The sequence below is a fragment of the Punica granatum genome, chromosome 4, assembly GCF_007655135.1.
Source record: "Punica granatum isolate Tunisia-2019 chromosome 4, ASM765513v2, whole genome shotgun sequence".
NCBI lineage: Eukaryota > Viridiplantae > Streptophyta > Magnoliopsida > Myrtales > Lythraceae > Punica > Punica granatum.
Window position 1 is genome coordinate 28,417,950 of NC_045130.1, and position 20,119 is coordinate 28,438,068.

The 20,119-nt window shown below is 36.9% G+C and overlaps 1 protein-coding gene, 1 long non-coding RNA gene and 1 pseudogene across 2 annotated transcripts; all 3 read left to right on the forward strand.

Annotated features, from left to right (window-relative positions):
• The first annotated feature begins 1,496 nt into the window (after nt 1-1,496).
• Nucleotides 1,497-3,866, forward strand: LOC116204624. Its single transcript, XR_004156381.1, has 3 exons — nt 1,497-1,997; nt 3,064-3,127; nt 3,338-3,866. It is a non-coding gene; the product is annotated as an uncharacterized LOC116204624 (long non-coding RNA).
• Nucleotides 3,867-8,140: 4,274 nt separating this feature from the next.
• Nucleotides 8,141-12,613, forward strand: LOC116204605 (cysteine-rich receptor-like protein kinase 10). Its single transcript, XM_031536774.1, has 8 exons — nt 8,141-8,606; nt 9,558-10,018; nt 10,329-10,463; nt 10,564-10,685; nt 10,807-11,017; nt 11,100-11,337; nt 11,449-11,599; nt 11,738-12,613. The coding sequence occupies exons 1-8, from the start codon at nt 8,197-8,199 to the stop codon at nt 12,071-12,073; spliced, it is 2,064 nt and encodes a 687-aa protein (XP_031392634.1). The 5' UTR covers nt 8,141-8,196; the 3' UTR covers nt 12,074-12,613.
• A 3,271-nt stretch (nt 12,614-15,884) lies between these two features.
• Nucleotides 15,885-19,997, forward strand: LOC116204621 (annotated as a pseudogene).
• Nucleotides 19,998-20,119: the final 122 nt, after the last annotated feature.

Consider the following 20,119-nt stretch of genomic DNA (forward strand, 5'->3'; position numbering starts at 1 on the left):
ATTGTATATACATCGGCCAATATATAGGTTATTTACAATGGAATCTAGTCTAATAAAGGCACTACAATAATTTACGGTATAAATTAAGCAATCTATATAAAAATTATTGCGGTATTTCAAATATTATATATATATTTTTTTAAATTAAAACATCTCTCTTTAGTTGACTATAAATATATGTTTTATACTATTCAAGTTATTCTGCAAGTAATAAATGGTAGTTTCTCGAATGAATGTCATTTCTCCTCCCTTTTTTTTTTTCTGTCCTCACTTTTTTTAATAAATTATCACATGTAGATTTTCTCCTCTATAATTGGAGCTCCCTAAGCCCCAATCCAGATTCAAGTAGTAGGGGATTCGATTGACCCTATAGATTCAATAAACGATAGGTTCTCGAATAAATGAACTTTCTCCTTTTTTTGTGATGAATTATCATATGCTGGTTTTTCCCACTATGTTTGAAAAGAATAAATAGTTAATTCTCGAATGAAGGTCGTTTCTCCTTTTGTATTTTTGAAGAATTTTCACATGCAAATTTTCTTCACTATGTTCGAAACTCCCCAAGTCACGCTCTAAATTCAAGTGGTGAAGAGCTCGATTGACCCTATAGATGCTACCCTACAATGAGATGACGCCTTACTTCATAAGAACAGTTTATACAAAAAATAATTCAATTTTTTTATATCTATCTCATAGAAGTTTTGATCAACAACTTAAATTTTCATTAGGATTTTTTTTACGTTATCGATAACTACATTAAATGGAAAAAAAATATAGTATGAACAATTAGATATTAAATATTTTTTTATTTTCTCTAAAATAATTATTTTTTTTATAGAATTATTGCATTTTTATTATTATGAGTCAAAAAAATCCTTGTTCTAATATTTAACTGTTTGACAAATAATTTTCTAACAACAATGACATACTACACAAATATATTGAAATATTCACATTTAATATTTTGAATTGATGATTATTTTATCTTATTGGATATTGTACAGTTTAAAATTTTTTATTTTGCGCTAGACATAATATCTAAGAAATCAAGATTTGATACTTATGAAATTGAAAAGATATACAACTCCAAATATATAATATCCATTAAATATTGAATATAGACATATATTATTTATTATTTTATTTTTATAATATATAATAATCATATATATAACCAACTGCAATTTATAAAATATTATAAATAAGTCTTATTTTTCTAAGCTAATTTCTTAAATTTTGTTTCTTCTTTTTTTCAATTCAAATATATACTTTCAAATTGTTTTATTTTTTAAATAATATTTTAGATTATGTGATTCCAACCTTAACCATACAAGGTAGTGGAGGGGCAATTAGCCTATATTAAACTTATTTGTTGTTTCTTCGGCGAAGTAAAAGCAATACTCCCCAAGACAAACAAAATCATGATGTATAATTTGATTACTATCAATATAATATTATAACATAATTATTTTAATTGAGAAAATTTGAAAATTGTCCACTGCAACACCCGAGTTTTCATCTAGTATTTATGAAAACAAAGTTCCAAGCTTAATTTTCATCTTATCACATCATCAAAAATACAAAACGGAGTTCTCTTGCATTGTCACTATGGACTAAGGAAATTTTTATATTCTTTTTATTATTAATTGCATCGTATGGGCCTCCAGCCTTTAAGCCTGCATATCTCCTCCCTTCATGAAGCTTCCACCACCTCAGTTTCTTCCTTATCATTTCCTCAACTTTTGTCTTACTTCGGGTTTGGGGTCGTTGTTCTACTCAAAGAGAAGAAATCGAGAGAGAGAGAGAGAGAGAGAGGGGGATGGAAGGAGGAGATACAGGTCAACGGAGAGATCTCGGGGGGAGAGGAAACTGGGAACGGTGGTGGTGGGAGATGGGCAGAGAGCGCTTGGGACAGCTGATCGAGGAGGAGGAAGGGAGGAAGAATTGAGAGGGATATGGGAGTAGGAGTGCACCTGAAGGATATGGGTTACGCTTAGGTGGGCAGTTGATTTTGCTTCCTTGAGTTTATTTTACTTTGATTGAGTCCTTCCCCGGGTAAAGTTGGAAATAACGGGTGAGGTGGATTATGCAATGAAATGAGAGGAAGGATAGGAATATGTAGAACTTGTCAAGCCTTGCGAGGAATTAGCTTTGTGTGGAGATACCGAAACGTTCAAACTCTGTTTGGGTTGTATGCTTTACTATCCATGCTCTATAGGTGCCACTACGAGCAGGAAAATCATTGATTTTGTTGTTTTTGCCAATTTCATTGCCTTGTAGGTTTTAGGGGCATATTATTCGTGATGGTTATGGTTACTATTCTCACTTTCTGATTATTTTCTTATTAACTCGAAATCATTATTTTAATCGGCTAATTGAAATTCTCTATGAGCTTTTCATTTATTGTTTCAGTGTTTTTGTTTCGATGATGATGATGTCTCTGTTTGTAGATTTATTTTTAGGGCCAAATTAGTATTGCTTATATCTTCTTGTAATGGTTACTAAAGTCACAAAGAAAAGTTTGAATTGATGTTTGAACCTTTTCTTCGTGGTAATTATATTTTCATATGTTTGGTAATATTGATAGGAGAAACATCAAGGAAGAGTTGTCGCATTATATTGATTTTATGGGAATCCCGCCTTTGACTTGTTTTACTTTGCTTGATGATGAGTTCTCCGAATTTCATGTTCAACCTTTTGACTAACTATGAGATAGGAAAGCATCTTGAAAGAACTGATTTTTGTTGGATCTCGAAGTCTTGGTAAGATATTTCAGCTTGGGTAAATTTATAGAATTTTAACATGATAAATTATGGAATAATGTTAGTTATTTGTTAAGAAAAAAGCTAGCTACTGCCCTAGGATTATTTTTAACTTGAATAACTTATTTATTGTTTATTAATAACAGTTGAAGCTAGTTAAGTCCTAAGGTTCTCAAGGACAGTTAAGTCTGAATGAATTTCTTCCTTTGGGGTTCAAATGTGATATTGTTTGTCATAAAGAATATATGAAGAAAATGAATATATTTTATAATTGTATTCTTGCTATTCTTATGACTTATAGGAGTTGAAGAGATTGAAACTTTGCATCTTGATGGCTTGGCTTCATTAAATATTTTGGGAGTTTGGTGAGTACTCTATTCCATTGTAAAATAATATTACAATTATATGAAGTAACTTGAGAATAATTAATATTGCAACTGCTAGACACTGAGAGTTTGGCCTTGGTTTGTTGTGTGAGAGATATCGCTCTTTAATGTTCTATTTAGTTATGAGATGATGTGATGTGATTTTCTGTGATGATATTGCTCATTTGCTTATAGCCATGAGATGTACAGACTGCAGATATAAGAAAGGACGCTAGATCGCTGATCTGACCGGATATAAAATGGACGCTAGACCGTTGATCCAATGGGATACAAACAGGATGCTATAGTCGCTGATCCAGCGGGATGCAAACTGGAGGGTAGACCATCAATCCGATAGGATATAAAAACGGACGCTAGATCGCTGATCCGGCGGGATATAAAATGGATGCTAGATTGGAGGTTTGAGGATGGGTGGCCCCAATTATGAGAGGTGATTTGGGGAGTTATGGAGGAGCTGATTGAAATATGTGTGGTCATAGTACCGTCATAACTCTGTCACGAGTATTGCCACCCTATGGCTAGCTTGTGATGGTTAGCAGAGCTTTATAAAGTTGTTCTGATACTACTAAATGCTTTGTGATGAGTATTTGCTTGATGTATGTATGCTATTGAATCACGTGTAATGGTTACAAGAATTGAGGTTATAAAAGGTATAAAATTTGTGGATTCTGATTTATTATATGATTGTATAGATATTTGCAGATTGAATGATATTGGTTGATGGATTTGTATATGGCGTAAGTTCTATTCATATCTCTATAAATATATATATATATATATATTAAATATTATACATATATAAATACATATTGGGTTATTTGAAAATTTATATTTATTTATATAATTCATTTTACTGTGGAATCTTGTCCTCACTGAGATGTAGCTCACACTCTATTTATTATTTTTTCAAATGGAATAGGGATTTAGCTTGGTCGAGCAGAAGAACCGTTTTTGTTAGCGGGGATCAGCTTCGAAGATTTCCTAGATAGTCTTGTTTATTTTATAAGTAATTGAGTTATTATAAGAGAAATTTGGAATGTTATGACCTGAAATTTTTGTATAGTTATTTCTTTTGATAATTGGAGATCATTAATAATCTATTGGGGTGTTTGATATGTGATTGACTTAATGAAATAATTAATTTACAATTAAAGGTCTAGCATATTGAAATATTAACAGGTTTTGGATTATTGAAATTTTAGGAGAAATGCAGCTGAAATTTCGGGTCGTGATATACTCTCGGAATATTACCTGCAAACCATACAGCCTTGTACCATGGGACACTAGACCACATCTTTCTAATCTTGCATGCATTTGATGTAAAAAAATGTCTAGAAAACCAGCAGACAGTTTCTTGCTGCAGTAGCTGTATATATTGAGCCAACCTTTATATGGACAGACTTTGAAGTTCATTTTTTGCGGTAGCTGAATATATTGAGCCAATATTTATATAGACGGAGCTTGAGGAGCAGCATACATAGCCAGTAATTTGAGGATCTTTTCAATGTGTGTACAATATCTAAGCGTAACTCACTCCGATACTATATTAAATTCTCATTGAGAATATACGGGCTCATGGCCATTTCTACTTTAAAGTTCAAGCTATTAAGTGGTGGTACCCAGGTCACTTATAAATTCATGGATATTCCTTCATTTTTTCAATGTGGGAGTAGGCTATTTTGCCTCTTAACAACCCGCATCCTTGCTTGAGTACAATACTGACAGTGTCCCTTTCCTTTACTGTGGGGAAACACCTCAATCCTCCAGTGCAATAGTCAACTAATGGTCCCACTAGTGACCAATGATCATACCAGAACGATGTATGATCCTCGTCTCCTAACTTATTCAAAATCAAAGGCCTCGCCAGTTTTCTTAGCTGCAGTAATTTCCTCCGACTCCACGGACAGTCGTTAGGAATATTAAGGGATCAAAAGCATCGGCCTCTAATTTCTATATGTCTAACTTCACTATGATTTCATAACTTTCTCCCCTCTACTGACATTTGTCTGGAATTGATGATAAAAGGAACTGACGTCCAAAAGCTGGAGATCTAAGAGAAATGGGCAACCTTGTCTTTGATCTTTTTGGGCAAATGAGAATTGATAACAGTAGCATGATCAGAATCAGAAGACAATGACATATATAAGCACCATAGCTTATTTTACACGAATATTTGTGATAATTGTTGTTTAGAATAATTGGTATATATATATAATCTAACCTTTTCTTTTTCTGAGGTTACTGATGTATCTACACTTGAAGTATGTAAACATGGATACCCCAAACTATTGATGTATCTATCCTTGAATTACGGATCGGCCCACTAAAGGGTATAGCTCTCTCAAGGTAGATTTTCTCCAGTTACAAGACTCAAACTCGAGACGGAGAATAAGAGTCGAACTGCTTGAAACAACTCACATTGGTGTAATAATATTTTTTTTTATCTAAATAATTGAATACCTAGTTTTGTTGTTTTGGAAACTCCATAGGGAATATAAGGGACCGTTTAGATTCAAAGTTAAAGTTACTTTGATTTTGATTTTGATTGCGGAAAATGACAAATGAGATGTGGTTATAAATTTGACTTGGGAAACGTGTGTTTTTGTTGTGTAGTGTGTTGAGTTAAAGTTAAAGTTAAAATTTTTGAATTGGGAAATGTGTATTTTTGTTGTGTAGTGTGTTGAGTTAAAGTTAAAGTTAAAGTTAAAGTTAAAATCAATTGTCTTTGAATCCAAACGGGGCCTAATTAATTACATGGAAAACCAAAGGCACTTTCCTATGAAAATAAACACTGGCCACTAGATGATCGTAAGGCTTGGAGAACTGTATTCAATCTCAAGGTGACCAGCCGCGGAAATGGAAGTGGCAAAGGAAACGGCAAAGGAGGAAAAGGGAAGGGCAAGGGAGGCTCTGGTAGATTGTTTTTCTTGTGAAGGATCTTCATACTCATATTTTTTTTTTGTGAAAGATCTTCATACTCTCCAGGAGCTTATGCGTGGCCCAGTTAATGACGGTCTTTATTATTTCTACCCGAGAGGCAGGTACACTGACAGTCCTCAGGCTCATCTCTCCTCATCTAGTTCCAATGTCTTACAGCGTCAACGTCTAAAATCTAGATAGAATAATAATAATAATAATAAAAAGCAAATCTTAATCCTATATAAAATTTTCGATAAAGAATAGAAACATTTCATGAAAAATATATCATAGTAGATTTAATCCCTCATGTATATCTTCGATAGCTTCGCATAGATCGTGCTCTAAAATCGAAAATCTATATCAGGAACAACTGCTTAAAACCCACAAATTATACATATGATGTTGGATTCAATTAGATGTCCAAAAATCGTGTCGAAAATTTTACCTCCATTATTGGTTGAATGGCCTGTTTCAATTCACAGCTCATGGCATTGCCCGCGTGAAGCTGGGCTCATTCACTAGTATACATTATTTACCAAGCATCTTTAGATGAGGTGCAACAAAGTGGAATAGGAAGAAGATCTTCTGATTGTGGCATAAATCGAATTACAGACGAGATGATCACTCTGGAACCAATAAGAGTAAGCTAGATTTAGAACGATTTTATCACACTAACTTTTATAATTTTGGAAAGACCATTAAAGCCTGGTTGAATTTCACTATAATTTCATGAAGTTCGAGGATGGGTTTGAACATATGACACTAGCTAGTTAGACAGTTATCACTAGGTTATGAAAGAACTACAGTGGTTTATGAAGGAATTTTCTTAACGGTTTGCAATAACCCTCAGTCCAAACAAATTTTAGGTTATATTCACGTGTTTCCAGACGAGCTTATATGTCTCGTATTATAGGATACATGGAATCATGGCTCAATGCTTGGGCCGGCTCGGATTTAAACCGGAGCTCCTCAATAGAAAATAGTTGAACTTGGGATACCAACATTCAATCTCATGGTTTGGGCTGGGCGGGCCTTCCAATTGATGATTGATTAGAATTCGGATCAATCTGCATCAGAGTAAATTAGACGGTGGGAAAGGTCAAGCTTTAGCGGCCAAGAAAAAGAGAGAAAGGTCAAAGTGTTATTGTCAGGTAAGTCAGTCATTTGAGTCGTGTCACCATCTCTCCCTATCTTACACGTCCATCTGTCTATGTCCGAGTGCCCTGATTGATCAAATTGTCCACAAGTCTGACTTGGGATTATAAGAAACGCTTGACTTTGACTTTTTGACTTTTGGTTTTCGCTAAGTAGGAGTTCCCTTCCTGACTATAAAAAAGGCTCACGTATAATATACGACTATACGGAGATAAAACTAGAAACAAATGAATACGAATAGTCCTTTCGATAAAAATTGAATTTGAAATATATTAATGATTTTTTACGTGAGAACGCGTATTATTACATTATATATTTTTCTTTGAGCTATTTTTTTCTTCCGTGAAAAGCACTCATGGGAGAGGAGGGACGCACAGAAGAGTTTATTAACAATATCTGCTCAAGTGCCCTTCCAGAAAAGCTGGCTATCACTTTCACTTTCTATTAGTGAGGTATTATTTCGGCATCTCTATCGCCTTCCGTGTTGACTTAGGTCAACGGACTGGGCACCCCTTGCCATGGCCTTACCCTTATCTCGGATTCCTGACCATAGATTCAATTCTCCAAGCTGGATCAATACAATATCATCACTAGATCCGTGTTGTTTCTTTCCGTAATGTAAGTTTCCGCATATCTTGTAAAGGCTTCGCTCATGTTCTCCGGGATGGAACGAGCGTTCTATGCAAACCATGCGGCCCCATATTTATTGTCTAACTTAAATTTTTTACCATGAGATAAATAGATTTAGTGCAGTAATACTCATACTCAAATTAAAGTTGAAAAAGAGATTTTAAATTTAATTTTCACGAGTTGGATGTTGCCCGGTTTTACTGTCTCTTTTAGTTCCGTCCTTTTCTTTTGCCCTGTTCCACCTAACAACCATATGGTTGAATAAATGGTCACCGGAAAGAAGCTAAACGGAGGGAGCATTATAAAAACAAACCACTGATCACCACCGAACTTTCCCCGTTAACATGAAGCCCCCAACCCCACCCAACATGAAACCGACACACCGGCAGAGTTCTTCTTCTCCCATCATCATCTTCTTCTTCCTTCTCTGCTTGCTGCTCAACCTTTCTTACAGAGCTGAAGCTCAAGATCAGCCCACCTATCTATACCATGTCTGCTCGAACGAGACCGTTTTCTCCCCCAACAGCACTTATCAGAGAAACCTCAACGCCCTATTATCTAATCTCTCCTCCAACTCCTCCAATTACATCAGCGGCTTCACCAGTGGCACGGCAGGGCAGGCCCCAACTGACCGGGTGTACGGGCTCTTCCTTTGCCGCGGAGATCAAAGCCAGGCCTCGTGCCGAGACTGTGTTGGCTACGCGACCGGGGACGTTCTCCGGAGATGCCCCAAGGAGAAAGTGTCCACTATATGGTACTGATATGATTTTACCTTTTCCTTCTTAACAGTATGTCCAAAATAGATGCAGGTGAAGCATTACTTTTAGTTGTGGTATTATTGTTATAATTTGGTATTGCCTTTCCAAATCTGTGATATTGCCCAAAAGTTTGTGGACTGCTACGATACGATTCCACCGGAATTCTTGACATGGGATATGGGGATAGTTCCAAATCGCAAATCGTCATTGACCTTGGAATCTGTTGCCTCAAGTCCCTTTGGCTAAAGGATGGTGCAGACGGCAGGCATAGTTTCCTCGTACAAAAGAACAATGTGTTTAGCTGATTTATAGCGTTTGATAATGAAGTTATGTTTGATTCAATTTGATTTAATTTTGATTTGAGGAGATTAATACAAAAGTAAGAGGGAAAATTATGCGATAGAATTTGAAGGAGAAGATAAAAAAATGATTGTGTTGTTGAAATTGAGGAAAAAATATTGAAATTGAGGAAAAAAGTGTTAAATAGTTGAAAGAATTTAATATTAAAAATTAATTTAAATAATAAAAAAGAAAGAATATAAAAGAAAATTTGAAGAGAAAGATAAAAAAGTAATGATTGTATTCTTAAATTAAAGAAAAAGTAAAAGTAAGTTAAGTAAACTTTATTACCAAACATTAATTTTCAATATCTAGTGCCAATATAGCGTAGGGGAACTTCTTGTGGGGCCTGACGATGTTGCATGCCGTGTTCCTGTTTGTTCGGTTCTGTTCTGTGTAGTTGCAATCTGGTCATGCCTGTCACCAGCATCTGCCCTCTTGCAGCAGCTTATGGCTTTTTAAAAGCGGGGTTTATTTTCTAGATTTGAAAACAGCGAGTGTTAACTTGTGATTGCTTATAATTTATATTGCTGCGATGGTTTCCCATTGGATTAACATTTCACTGTATACGGTTGCTATAGTCTTGTAACTCACCATGACTCTAACAGGTATGACCCGTGCATGCTGACCTATTCCAATCAATCGATCCTGTCCACCATGAGGGACAGTCCAGGGATACGGATGTACAACACTGCGAACATATCAGACCCAACCCGATTCGACAGTTTGTTGGATGAGACACTAAGCACCCTTCTCTCGAGGACTGCAAGCAGCCAATTGGCAGGAAAGAAGTTTGCAGTGCAGAGAGCCAATTTCACTGTGTTGCAGCCCCTGTACACGCTCGCCCAGTGCACGCCCGACTTGACCACAACAGACTGTACTACGTGCCTGCAAATGGCAGCTGGAAATCTTAATCGAGGCGTACAAGGAGCTAGATACCTTAGCCCAAGCTGCACTATTCGGTATGAGACTTATGTGTTCTACAACGAAACTGCTGTAGCGCTGCTGTCGCCACCTCCTCCAGCACCAGCTCCCCTGCCTCCTCCAAGTTTTGTTCCAAGGCCTAAAGGTGAAAGTTTCATATCTCCAGTCCCAAATATTGGTTTACCGTTTAGGAAAATAACTAGAAATGAAATCATGTGTTGATTAGCAGCACAATTTACAAGTTCGACTTGGTAGCTCTTGGCATTAGCGCTCCTGAAACCCTTCCGCAAATAATCAGAGGGGATTCCTATTGATTCTATTTGAAATTTTTCTCCTGTGATGAGCGTATCATTATTGTTTTTTAACGTTTATACTTTTGATGAGTTCATCATTCCAGCTTTTGGTTTTACTAAGGTCCAACGAAGGCTATAAATAGATTACTATAATATATGCAGGTCGTAATATCTCAACAGCGGTAATTATTGCCATTGTTGCTCCAATTGGTGTCACGGTCATGGTTTTCATCATATTGTGCTGTTTGATACGAAGGAGAGCAGCAAAGAGACATGAAGTTGCACAAGATGCAAGCGGTAAAGTATTTAAAATTGGTCTTTTGTCCATTTAGGTAAGAAATATTTTATCTGCTTCCCTTGTATGGAGCTGACTCTGTCTGTTGTTTGCTTTGCTCAGTTGGAAATGATATCACGAATGCTGAGTCCCTACAGTTTGATTTCGCCGCAATACAAGCAGCAACAGAGGATTTCTCCGCCAATAACAAATTAGGTGAAGGAGGGTTTGGCGAAGTTTTCAAGGTATACAACTAATGGTACAGGAGATTGTTGCCGAAGTATGCAAGCATGATTAACCTGAAGTATGAAGTCAAAATTTTCAAGCTAATGAACCTCATATCATTTGATGCTACCTTTGATTCAGGGCGTGCTTCGGACTGGACAGCTTGTAGCCGTAAAAAGATTGTCTAGGAGTTCCGGGCAAGGTGCTGAAGAATTTAAGAATGAAGTCCTGGTGGTGGCGAAGCTTCAGCACAGGAATCTCGTGCGGCTGCTCGGGTTTTGCCTTGAAGGAGAAGAGAAAATCCTTATCTATGAATATGTGCACAACAAGAGCCTCGACAACCTCTTATTTGGTATACTCCATCTGATGATTTGATGCTTATCTTAATTATCTTGACGTCTATTCCAGTGTGTTAATTCAGTTAACAATCTCAGACTCGGAGAAACGGGTGCTCTTGGATTGGTCAAGGAGATACAAGATCATATCAGGGATAGCAAGAGGCATGTTGTATCTTCATGAAGAATCCCAACTCAGGATAATTCACCGCGATCTCAAAACTAGCAATGTGTTGCTTGACGCAGACATGAACCCAAAGATTGCAGATTTTGGAATGGCGAGGATTTTCGGGGTCGATCAGACACAAGGAACCACAAACAAAGTTGTCGGAACATAGTAAGTAGTTTCAAGTATAATTCTGAGCCCCCCTTTTTTTTTGGATAAGTAGGCCTTTTTTAGTTTGTCGCAAGATTGAATCAAAATTAATAGGATGCTTTGGATTTTTAGTGGTTACATGTCCCCAGAGTATGCAATGCATGGGCAGTTCTCGGTGAAATCTGATGTCTACAGCTTCGGGGTCTTGGTTCTAGAGATCATATCGGGTGAAAAAAATAGTTCCTTCTATCAATCTGGCGCTGCCGAGGACCTTCCTAGCCATGTAAGTGGTTATATATATAATTTGTCTGTCATGTTAAATCGTAGAACCTTAAGCTTTAAGATCAGTTGGGAATTTCAGAATCTCATATTTCTTCGTTCTTCTGCAAAATAACCCAAAACTGAATTCAATTTTCTCTAGGCTTGGAAGCACTGGAGGGATGGGACACCTATGGAAGTGTTGGATCCAATTTTGAGGGACTCATGCTCGAGGAACGAAGTCATTAGATGCATCCACATGAGCTTACTTTGCCTTCAGGAAGACCCAGCAGATCGCCCCACAATGGCCACGATGGCTCTCATGCTTAACAGCTACTCTGTTACCTTACCGGTCCCTCAACAACCTGCATTTTTCTTCCGTAGCAGGACGGGTCAGCTGTACTCGGAGTCAGGGGAGTCGGGATTCGGTAAATCCACAAGCGAGTCAATGCCGGTGTCTGTGAATGAAGTGTCAATTACTGAAGTTGAACCTCGGTAGAAGGAAGATTCTAATGAACAATGGGTGAGTTGTACCTATTATAAGTTCACTAGATGGACAAGCAAAAGATTTTACCGAGATCACACGCTCAGATGTCGGTAATAGCTTGAATACTGAACTGTGAGGCGGAGTCCGGAGACCGTTCTGCATTATATTATGCTCGTAGGAATGGTCTCCAGATCCAGATCTCTTTAATTCTTTATTAGTAGCGTTGTGTATGAGTGATGTGGTAGAAGATGCGGCAAGTCGATACCTAGAGAAAAATAGGTTTTGACTATCTATGTCAAGGGAAACGGCTTTCGGAGTAAAACTTACTGCTTTGCTGTGATTTTTCGATTTTAAGGCAAATTTTATCGTTTAAAGCCTCAAACCGGCAATTTATGTTATTTAGGGCGTTTTTATAATTTTAGGAAAATTTATGTTTTTCGTGCAATTTAAGCTTTTTAAGACCTATTTAATCTTTGTACAATTCTAGGGTTGAGGACAGTGAATTTCAAATTTATCAATAAAGTTGTGAAGTTACAATGCTCTTTCTCCTAATCTCGGATTTGTTTCGAGTTTGATGCCTATTCTTAGTATTCGTAAAATGAACAGGTGATAGAAGATTGTTGTCTGGTATTCATGCGCGAATTAACATATTGCAACTTGGTTCCGCTGAGTCAATGAGACTGGATGTATCAAAATTATTTTTGAAGGAATACCAGTGAAGCTGCTTTCTTTTATTTGACTCTGAAAATGTGGGAAAAGCATGCAAAGTGGAAATCTTTCATTTTTATTGAGTTGCTCTTTTGTTATAGTTTCTCGTGTTGTAATGTGTCATCAGGAAAGAATCCTGCCAAGTTTCATACCCATTAAGCAATTGCCCTGCCAGAGTTCCCATAGGCGAGGATAAGTTCGGGACAAGTGCACCCAGGTCTTCTATCGTCACTATCCGAAATTTCAGCAGCATTTCTCCTAAAATTTCAATGATTCAAAACTTGCTAATGTTTCAATTTGCTAGACCTCCAATTGTCATTTAATTATCCATCAAGTAAATAACATATCAAACAATGTGAAATAAGAATTAAAAAATATTCAAGGCATATAAATGAGAAAAATCAGTTTTTGAAGTGACGTGCATAATAGAACTTGAATGGAGATTTTGTCAAAAAAATCAATATCGAAACAATCAAACTCTAATTTGAATTAACATTCATTTAACAAATCAAAGTTCAATTAAGAAAAATAAAAATTAGGAGAAGATCATGCAAATTAAAAATTTGGAGAAGATCGTGCGAACAATGAAAATATCGAAGAGGATCTTTTAATCTATTTAGATAAAGCCTTTGAATTCAACTCCAAAGTTGATACTGCACTTCAGAGTATATATATATATATATAAACTAAACGATAATTTTAAAAACACACAATATTATATAAACGATATTTTGGTTAATATTATAAGAATATATTTTTCAACTCTATATTTTTTAATACATATACATGGCCATTTGATTATTGCAATATAAAAAATTTCCTGAATTGTAGCTAATATATAGTCCACTACATATTTTATTCTCTTATATATATATATTCAGTCGGGTTATATGCAAATAATACATATATTTTACTGCATAATTAATGACAAAAACTTTTCTTAATAAATAAGAGATAATATGGCAAAACAAAAGAGCTCCATTTTTTATTTTTTGGTGATGTGACGGTGTGAAAATATGACTCTATGAAAATTTTTAATAAAAATATTACTTTTACTTTATAATAAGCAACTCTGCATTCATTCAAAAAAATTACTTATCAATTAATAATTCTTAATTAAAATATCACTTCTAAATTTTATAAGCAACTCTGCTTACACTTGAAATATTTTAATACATATTATACTATTTGAAGAGATAATTATTATATTATAATAATGAAAAGATTCATAAATAGTGCACATAGCGTGGATATGCATTCCAGTCAGTAAATATGCACATACTAGATGTAAATCCACGCTACACATGAATTTTTAAGATAAAAGGAATGCCATCCGTGCAAAATATTAATTGAAATTTTATTTTTACTGTTGTAATTACATTTTTATAAAATTAATTGCAGAAAGTACGTATGGTGTTATTTCTATGTAATATATTCAGAAAAGATTTATATTAATTTTTTGATAGATTATATCGATTCACTTCTAACATTAAAATGTAAAAGAATAAAATATAAAAATTAACAAATTATTAACGGAAAAAAAAATGATGTGGGTGAAGCCTTGTTGGTGAGAGAGGGCAAGAAAGACGGGAAAGAGGGAAACGGGGGTCCAAGTTGATAAGAAGTTGAGGAAGCAGAAGGAGGGAGAGAGAGATTTGAATAACTTTCACAAGAAAAAAGTGGGTCGAGAGAGAAAATTAAATTTATCAAATTAATCTTAGGACTAACCGTTCTTATTTTTTAATTGAATCGAATGAAGGATATTTTCGGAAACTAAATATTAAACAAATAAGTTGCTTCTCTTTTTTGAAATAATATAGGCCCCGATGGAAAATTTTCCCATTACATTGGACTGAAAAGGGTCACAGTGTAGCGGAGAGTGTGTTACCGGACAACTAATAGTCATTTAAGTCGTGTCGTCGTCTCTCCCTATCCTAAATGTCCATCTGTCTGCCATCGATTAATCTTTTCCACATGCTTGACTTAAAAGTTGACTTAGTCAATGGAATGGACTTCCCTTCCCGGCCACAGCCCGGTCGAGAGCCGTAAATCCTATATTGAAAAATTAGGAAAAAAAAAATCACTTTTATAAGAGATCAATAATCTGAATCTTCTGGGTTGGAGATCACATAATCACTTGTAAGTCTAATTGATATTTATATGATATCTTAGCGGGGTTATATTTTTGCACGCTCATGAGTCACACCATGCCAGGCAAAGAGTTAGGAACAACATAAAGTGCGCTTCGTGTTAATCTTTGCTCACCCGAGCACGAAAGAGGAGCTCGGCTCATGGTCAGTTGTTGAAAAAGGTGCTTGAGGGCACGTGGCAGGTGATGATTAGTATAAAAGAGCACGTGTTGTCATGTAAAAGCGGGTGTTGAGAGTTATCACTTGTCAATACCACATTAGAAATTTTAAAAAAATTATTAGATTTACAGGAGACTGAGTATCATAACCTATTAACTCGAGTTTTTGGATTGAAAATGGACTCAATCACTTGTAGGCTTAATTTTTATTTTACATGCGCAAGGACAAAATTCTTTGTAATAGTACCCCATCTCCGATCGTATAAAGTTGTTTGTATTTACCAACAAAATATTGATTAAGCGGTAAGTAACGCCGAACTCCGTAAGGATCGAAGCATAAGTTTGAATCCATGGAAGTGTACTTGTTGAAAGGGTACTTTTTGCCCACCCAGCGGCTTTGGTGCTGCGATCAAAGGTTTTTATTTATCACTGCCTTTCTCCTTCTTGTTCTACTGCATTATATAGTGTTGATATGCTGGGTGTTTTAACTCCTTATTTTCCTTGTGATAATCTAGGAGGTGTCGAGCTATGATCTTGGCTTGTAATTTTCTTGAGCATTTTTTTTCCCATATACCTCTTTGACTAATGAATGAAATCCTCACTATTACCAAGGAAAAAAAAAAGAATGTAATAACCTTCAATGTTAAATATCCCAGAATTGTAAAAATAACATCTCTCGTAATTTTGTCAAAATATCAATAAAATAGTTTATATTCCTAAATGAAGATTATGGCTAGGCCTATGTTTCTTTCCGTAAAAGGTTTCTTATAACCATGATAACTGCGATTTGTTCACTTTCCGCAATCCCTAACTAACCATGATAAAAAGTTTCCTAAATGATTACGAAATTGAGCACTATCATGTATATCTAACCGGTGATTACTATTTAGCAATATAGATAGCCTTATTAGACTACTCGCTTGGGCGGGCTATGCACCCAATGGATTAAGTACGCTAACCAAAAGACAAACAATGATGATAGTTCTTTGCCTTGTCCAAAACGGAGCGTTATAAAGACAAAAAAGCTCATTACCACCTTGCTTTCCCATCAACGTGAACCCCCAACAATGGAACCAAAAGACACAGAGAGTTCTTCTTCTATCTTCAACAGTTTCTCCATCGCCTCCATCTTCCTCCTCCTCCTCCTATGCTTGTTGCTCAACCTCTCTTACAGAGTTGAGGCTCAAGACAGGCCCACCTATGTGTACCATTTCTGCAACAACAGCAGACAGACGGTGTTTTACTCCCCCAACAGCACTTAACAGAGAAACCTCAACACCCTGTTGTCTAATCTCTCCTCCAATGCCTCCGATTATGTTGGCGGCTTCACCAGTGCCACTGCCGGGCAGGTCTCGCCCGACCAGGTCTATGGGCTCTTCCTTTGCCGCGGAGATCAAAGCCAGGCCTCGTGCCGAGACTGCATTGGCTACGCAACCCAGGAAATTCTCCGGAGGTGCCCCATGGAGAAGGACTCCATCCTATGGTACTCATGTGAATATTCTCTCTCTCACTATTTTTTATTTTTCTCTCCCTCTTTCTTCGGTGTGTACCCTGTTATCTGAAAGCCACTTTAGGTAATCCAGTTCGAGCATAATAATCCATATTTTTTTTCCTATTTGTAGAATTGTAAGATGTGTGCAGATTAAGCATTACTCCGGCCCGAAACTATTTGAAATGGTGATCTATACCAACACAAGTTTTGCGACCTTAAAACCCTCTGGCTATGGGATCTGCAAAAGGCAGGACTTGAATTCCGCTAAAAAGAAAAAAAGAACAAATACATATATACTATTTGAATTGTCAAGATCTAGTGCAAATTTATAATTGGGCAACTTGTTGTGGTCGGGGGGTCGATGTATTCCCCGTTTCCCCCTCTTGGTGTTGCTCTTGGCTTTTGATGAGTGTAGTGTGCAGTTTAGAGTTTTGTAGATATGAAATCAGTGTTAACTTGTGATTGCTTATATTGCTTGCACAACTTGCCGTCGGATTCATATTTCACTGCATACGGTTGATAGAGTTTTGAACTCATCATGACTGTACGCAACAGGTATGACCAGTGCATGCTGACGTATTCCAATCAATCAATTCTGTCCTACCAGAGGGACAGGCCGGCTATAGCGCTGCCAAAAGCAACAAACATATCGGACCCGGCTCGATTCAATAACTTGTTGGATGAGACACTAAGCAGCCTGATCCCGAAGGCTGCAAGCGCAGGCAAAAGATTTGCAGTCGAAAAGGTCAATTTTACCGTGTCGCAGCCCCTCTACACGCTTGCCCAGTGCACGCCCGACTTGATCACACCAGACTGTATGATGTGCCTACAGATGACGGTGCAAGGCCTCCACCGAGGAAGACAAGGAGCTAGATACATGAACCCAAGCTGCTACATTCGGTATGAGACCAATCTATTCTATAATGAAACCGCTATAGCCCTGCTGTCGCTCCCTGCTCCTCCTCCAGCCCCCACCCGGCCTCCTCCGAGTTTGGTTCCAAGGCCTAAAGGTGAAAGTTTCACATCTACTTTTCCAGATATTGGTTTTACATTTAGGAAAATAATTGGGAATGGGATCGTGTGTCGATTAGCTGGATATTTTACGAGTTTAGACTTGATATCAAGATCTTGGCATGAGTCCTGACACCCTTCGGTGAATAATTGCGGGGGATTCTGCTGTTTCCTTTCGGAGTTGTCCTTCTTATTATTATTATTATTATTATTATTTTTAGGATTAATAGAGGAAATAGTGATTTCAAATCCTAGTCTTCCTTGCATAGGCATTGTATTATAATCATGTAATTATTTCTTTCCATATACACGTCATATATAACTCAATACAATACACCTCAAACGAGGTTTCAGCCAAAATCCACTAACCTTTGAGGGATAACAAGGAGCTTTTCTCTCCTGTAATGAGTGCATATTTATGTTTCTTGACTGTTTGTACTTCTGATAAACTCATCATTGGGGATCGGTTTAAGTATGTGATAGTTTCGTTAATGAATGCCTCTGGAAAATATTTCTATCTTTTGGTTCAAACTTCAAACTAATATCCAACGAAAGATTATTATGGGACATACTACTGTATATGCAGGTCATAAGATCCCAACAGCAGTAATTATTGCCATTGTTGCTCCAATTGGTGTCACGATCGTGGTTTTCCTCATCTTGTGTTGTTTGCTGCGAAGGAGTGCAGCAAAGAGCAAAGAGACATGAAGCTGCACAAGATGCAAGCGGTACACCATCTGAAATTCTACCGTTAGGCACAGGATTTGACTTTGCTGTTTTCTCTGCTCAGTTGTAAATGATATCACGATTGCTGAGTCCCTACAATTCGATTTTGCCGCTATACAAGCTGCAACTGAGGATTTCTCCGCCAATAACAAGTTAGGTGAAGGAGGGTTCGGTGAAGTGTACAAGGTATACATACCATTAGTGATAATGGAGATTTTTGGCAGAGTTGCAAAATGATCAACCCGAAGTATAAAGTAAAAAAATTTCATGCTAATGAGCTTGATATGATTTGATGTTACCATCGATTCAGGGTGTGCTTCCGAACGGAAAGCACGTAGCTGTAAAGAGATTGTCTAGGAGTTCCAGGCAAGGTGCTGAAGAATTCAAGAATGAGGTCATGGTGGTGGCCAAGCTTCAGCACAGAAATCTCGTGCAGCTGCTCGGGTTTTGCCTGGAAGGACGAGAGAAAATCCTTGTTTATGAATATGTGCCCAACAAGAGCCTCGACTACTTCTTATTTGGTATGCTCCACCTGATGATTTGATGCTTATGTTATTTCTTCTGAATTTTATTCAATAGTCTTTGCTTAATACACAATCTCAGACTCGAGGAAAAAGGGACTCTTGGATTGGTCAAGGAGATACAAGATCATATCAGGGATAGCAAGAGGGATGCTCTATCTTCATCAAGATTCCCAACTCAGGATAATTCACCGCGATCTCAAAACTAGCAATGTGTTGCTGGATGCGGATATGAACCCGAAGATTGCAGATTTTGGAACTGCAAGGATCTTTGGGGTTGATCAAACACGAGGAACCACCAAGAGAGTTGTGGGAACATAGTAAGTAGCTTTAAGAATATTTGTGAACCTTGTTTTATTTTAAAATCGAATGAAACTAATGGAACGTTTTGGACTTTTAGTGGTTACATGCCCCCAGAGTACGCTATGCACGGACAGTTCTCAGTGAAATCTGATGTTTACAGTTTCGGTGTCATGGTTCTAGAGATTATATCTGGTGAAAAGAGCAGTTCCTTCTGTCGATCTGGCATTGCGGATGACCTTCCTAGCTATGTAAGTTATATAAATTACTGTTCTCATGTTAAAATATAGAAGCTGGAGCTTTAACAGTTGGTTGTGTCCTTCAAAATCTCATAGTTCTGCAGTCTTTCTTGCAAAATAACTTAAAGATATGTAAATTCAATTTCTCTAGGCCTGGAAACACTGGAAGCATGGGACAGCTATGGAAGTGCTGGATCCGATTCTGAGGGACTCGTGCTCTAGAAGTGAAGTCATTAGATGCATCCACATGAGCTTACTGTGCCTCGAGGAAGACCCTACTATTCGGCCCACTATGGCCACGATAGCTCTTATGCTGACGAGCTATTCTGTTACTTTACCTGCCAGTCAGCAACCTGCATTTTTCCTCCATAGCAGGACTCAATCCGCAAGCAAACCAATGTCAGCGTCTGTGAACGAAGTATTGACTACGGAAGTTGAACCACGGTAGAGGGGAGATACTAATGTGTAATGAGCGAGATGCGCACGTTAGAAGGGTCATGAAATTCGATGCATTATGCATGGTAATATGTCTGAGACCAGTGCATTGTGCTTATTAGGGAATATCTGATATACATACCCGTGTGTTACGAAGAGCGGCAGATATATAAGAAAATTAATGATGTTCAATATATTTTGTAAATGTGCTTAAATTTTCGATAAATCTTTCCATTTTTTGAAAGAGCCACTAGTAATCTATCACCAAAAAAAAAAAAACAAAAGAACCTTTTAGGGATTTTCATTATATTAATTGTC